We start from the raw sequence: 4267 nt of genomic DNA, 5'->3' as shown, positions 1-4267 counted from the left end.
GCCGCGCGCGGCGGGGGGCCAGCCTTGGGAGCCGTAGCGGCCAGGGCGCGTGTCGGCCCGGGAGCAGGGCGGGCAGAGCAGGGAGGGCCGGCTGCCTTGGGCTCAGTGGCCCTGACCCCTGACCGGGAGGCCCCTGAAATCAGCTCAGAAAGCTGCCCAGGTAGAAGGGGGAGCAAAACCATTTCCGGCCTCAGACCCGAGCAGCAGGCTGGGACCACAGCACAGTGGCATGCGTACTGGACCCCCCCGCATGCCTGATGGCCGGCCCCCAACACCCGCAGGGCCGTGGCCCCGCACACCCTGCCAGCCAGGACTTTGCCCCGCTTCCCCCGACTGGGCTTCCTCCCTCACTTCGCCCTCTTGTCCACACCCACTGAAGAGGCCTCGCACCGAGGGCTGGGGCTCATAGGACCATCTCTACCAGCTGCTGCACGTTTTCGAGAACATTCCAGACTCCTGAGCAGACGCCCGAGCGGCACACAGTGCTGAGCTCACATGCGACGCAAAGGGCGTAGCCGGAGCCAGGCCACTCACCATCTCGTCCAGGGCGTAGCGCAGCAGGCCGTGCTCGTAGAGGATGAAGAACCGCCGCTGCCATTTCTGCAACAGAGCACAGGGGGCGGTTAGCAGGGCCCGGCCCCACGAGCACCCGAGACCCCGAGTCTGACACCCCGCGACTGACGTAGGCGGGCTCCACAGCTTCCATTTCGGGCAGAGGGCAGGAAAAGAGGGACCTGAGGCCTGAGAACAGTGACTCACTGGACCAGGAGGGAGGCCCGGATCCCACTTGAGTTACAGAGGTGTAACAGGAAGACTGGGGAGTTCGTCGGGGCAGACATGACGTGTGGTCACCTTCCTGCATCCTTCCAGGCACCCAGACGGCACATGTCACGTGACATGTGTCACTACCCATCTGACAAACGACCCGGCCTGCCGTACAGTGCCCAGGAATGCTAGGTCACTGACTCGCCACTTCTGAAAAAGACTGGGAAACTGACATAAAAGGGGTGTTCTGATGGCCCACAGGGAGACAGCAGGCCAGCGACAGCCAGGGTCCAGAACCCACCCATGTGGGATGGATAGCAAAATCAGACGGGGACCCAGAGACAGCCCCAGCTCCACGGGAGCAGCTGGCGGCAGCAGCCGGCCTACTCGGCTCTACCGAGGCTGGACCGCTGGGAGTGCTGAGGGTGGGCAGACGCCACCAGGAGCTGGGGTGAAAGGTCTAAGAGGCAACGGGTCTCCTGTTTGTGGGGAGAAAGGCTGTCTATAATGCAGGTGGACGGGCGAAGGCATGGCTGACCAGCACGGTGTCGGAGCCCCAAGGGTTGCACGAGGGACCAGGCCATAGGCTGGCCTTCCGGAAAGCCCAGCACCGTCGGACTGCTACTGGCAGTACAGCCAAAGAGCTCGCCGTCTCTCGGCTTGAGACCAGAACTTGACCATCTCTAGCAGCGATTCTCCCATCGCAAGCTGGAGGCGGGGATTCTCTGCGAACCTGACAAGAAGCAGGAAGAGGAAGCCCTCTCTGACGGACAGTCAGTCGCTCCCGAGTCCTGCCACCAGGTGAAAACCAGAAGCTGCTCAGGAGGGTCTGTCCTGGATGGCGAGGCAGGGAGTGAGGCAAAGGGCCTTACAAAGAGGACCTGCTTCCAAGCTGGAGTCAGGGCAGGGGATACCTGGATGCATTCCCCCCCAAAACCTCCAAGGTTGTATGTCCTTTGAAATCAAACCCGCTCCAGAAAGAATCCTAAAGACCGGAGCCAAAAGGTCTGTGGGGCCAGAAGATGCTACCTGAAGCTGCTAGCGCAGAGCCTACGGCTCAGGACGGGGAGGGGTGGGCAGGCTTCCGGGATGTGAGAAGGGAACGAGCCAGCTGGGGCCATCCGAAGGAAGGCACGAGGGAGACGTGAGGAAGGCGTGAGCAGCGACCAGACAGGGGCATGTGAAAACACAGGGAGAGTGCTCTCACTGGGGTCACACTCGAGGGGCTTCCTGGCAAAGGGACAACCAGCCTGTGGACAATGCTGGCTTGACCATCCTGCTGTCCTAGCAGGAGCAGCTGGGGTGCCAAAGAGAGACAGCCAAGGCCATCCAGCCCTCACCCATGCCACAGCTCGGGAGGGAGGGTCATGGCTCTGAAGGGCCTGGAACCTACTTGGCAAACCACAACCATGTGGCCCACCTCTGCCTCGCCACACAACTGTGTCTAGAGTCTGGCTGGCCCATAAAACAGGCGACGCCCACCCTGAGTCCACTGCTCAACTCGGGGCTCCCTCGTCCACTCTGCCAACTTGCCCTCCAGTGGGTCCCTTTCTCCACCCCTTGCACCCTGAGATCGGCTCTGATGCCCTTACCCGAGACCGGTGCACTGGGTTGTCAAAGTCAGTCCCATCTGGAGCCAGGAGCAGCCAGCCACCGTAAATGGGCTTTGCCTAGAGAAGAAAGAGGATGGCAATTGTCAGTGGCCTTGGACCAGGGAAAGAACAGGTCAGGCTGGTGACAAGCACAGGTGTCACCTTTGCTGAGCAGACACCATGCCCCCGTAGCTGGGGCTCAGTTCCCAAGTGAACCTGGTAGGCATTCTGCAGTGTCCGGTATGGAAAGGGAAACCAGAAGCCCAGGGTGTCTGGAAACCTGCAAGTCACAGGTATCTCAAGCACCAAGACCAGGACAAAATGGTTTTACTCAATAAATACGTGCATGCCAGGGCCAGCGGGTGGCGTGGTGTTTGGGGTGCTGGCCTCCCATATAGCCGACTGCAGCTCAAGTCCCAGACCTGTGGCTTGAGAATCACACTGGGTGCATGTGTGTGCATGTAGGCCAAAGGTCCCAGGAGGAGATTGGAGGGAGGGGATTGCAGTGTGGCCACCGCCCCCAGGGGGTGATTTCTCCCTTTCCCTCTCTCAATCTCTGTCTCTCTGTCTCACTCTGGCAAGCGCATACACCTTATGGCAAAAACCTTAAAAATAAGTTAAAAGCTAATAAATGAACATGTGAATGCCAGTGTGTGCCGGGCCCCAGGGATAAACTAAAGGACACAGCCAAAGTCTTCATCCTGAAGACAGGAACCGAGGCCTGGGAGGAGTGACGCTGCACGGTGATCGAAGCACTGGTCGCACTGTCAGCCGACAGGCGTGTGGCCAGAGGCAAGAACCCTGAGTTTCTACTCCCCCATCTGGAAAGTGGGGTGACACTTCCACCTGCACCCCACAAAGTTTATGTGAGGATGATAAGATGATGCAACTAAAACCCGGACAGGCAGGTCCAACCATGTAGCTGCTTCCGAAATGCCCGGCGGCTCCCTTAGCCAGTCCCACTGCCAGGTCCGTGCACCCGAGAAGCTGCGAACGACGTGGAGGAAAACCTGCACACGACGTGCACCAGGCTGGGACTCACGCACCAGAAAGCCGGAATCACCCGACGTCCCACCGAAGACACGGCGAGCAAATGTGGCTGTGCACACAGCAGAATGCCTTTCCCCACACAAGGGAGTGAGTTCGGATCCACGCTAAGGCACGCTGCGCCTCCAAGCACCGTGCTGCCTGGGAGGAGCCAGACACAAAAGCCCACGCAGCACAGTGCCCACCACACGCACCGGCCAGGGTGGGCGCGCAGGACACGCACTGGGAGAGGTCGCCAACGGGCACGGAGTTTCTTTACGGGTGACGAAAATGTTCTGGAATTAGACAGGAATGACGATTGTGCAACTTTGCAAATACGCTAAAAACCACTGATTTGTACACTTTAAAAGGGGAAATTTTATGGTATGTGAATTAAATCTCAATAAAATAAAATGGGGAAAAAACCACACTGGGCACTGTGTGTGATGCACAGGCACTCAGTAACTGCTGTATTTTATATCTAAAGAGCCCCTCACGCCCAGCTCCTGGGCAACAGCGGCGCATCCTGGGCTGCGGGACCTAGGCAGACACTTGGTGCCATCTGCTTGCCTGGCTCATCCAGCCGGCCAGAGGGCACGGACAGACATGAAACCACAAGGACTCACTGCTGTGGACATGGGGGTACACCCTCCTGAAAGGGCTGTCATACCACCTCATTTGACAGCTGTGGAATCTGTGACTCAGAGAGGGCAGGCCGCTTGCTGGAGGTCATGCAGCATTCGGACTGAGCCAAGAACCTCTGTATTCTAAGCTTCTGTCTGTCCTCAGGCCCCCAGAAAGCACTGGCTTTTCCTGTGCAGAGGAGATTAGAAGGGCTGTGGGCCAGGGTGGAGGGTGGGCTACACGAAGGCCAGGAGAGACCA

At 59.1% G+C, this 4267-nt stretch overlaps 1 protein-coding gene across 1 annotated transcript in view; it reads right to left on the bottom strand.

Annotated features, from left to right (window-relative positions):
* MPRIP (myosin phosphatase Rho interacting protein) overlaps positions 1–2410 on the bottom strand; it is a gene marked incomplete in the record, with an annotated part of 119496 nt that extends 117086 nt beyond the window's left edge. Inside the window, 2 exon segments of the mRNA XM_027765588.1 lie at positions 535–600; positions 2358–2410. Coding sequence (XP_027621389.1) covers positions 535–537 — 3 coding nt within the window.
* Positions 2411–4267: the final 1857 nt, after the last annotated feature.

The sequence above is a fragment of the Tupaia chinensis genome, unplaced genomic scaffold, assembly GCF_000334495.1.
Source record: "Tupaia chinensis unplaced genomic scaffold, TupChi_1.0 Scaffold138725_1, whole genome shotgun sequence".
In the NCBI taxonomy this organism is placed as follows: Eukaryota; Metazoa; Chordata; class Mammalia; order Scandentia; family Tupaiidae; genus Tupaia; species Tupaia belangeri.
The sequence above is the reverse complement of the archived record's forward strand: the minus strand, read 5'-3'. Positions and strand labels throughout refer to the sequence as shown.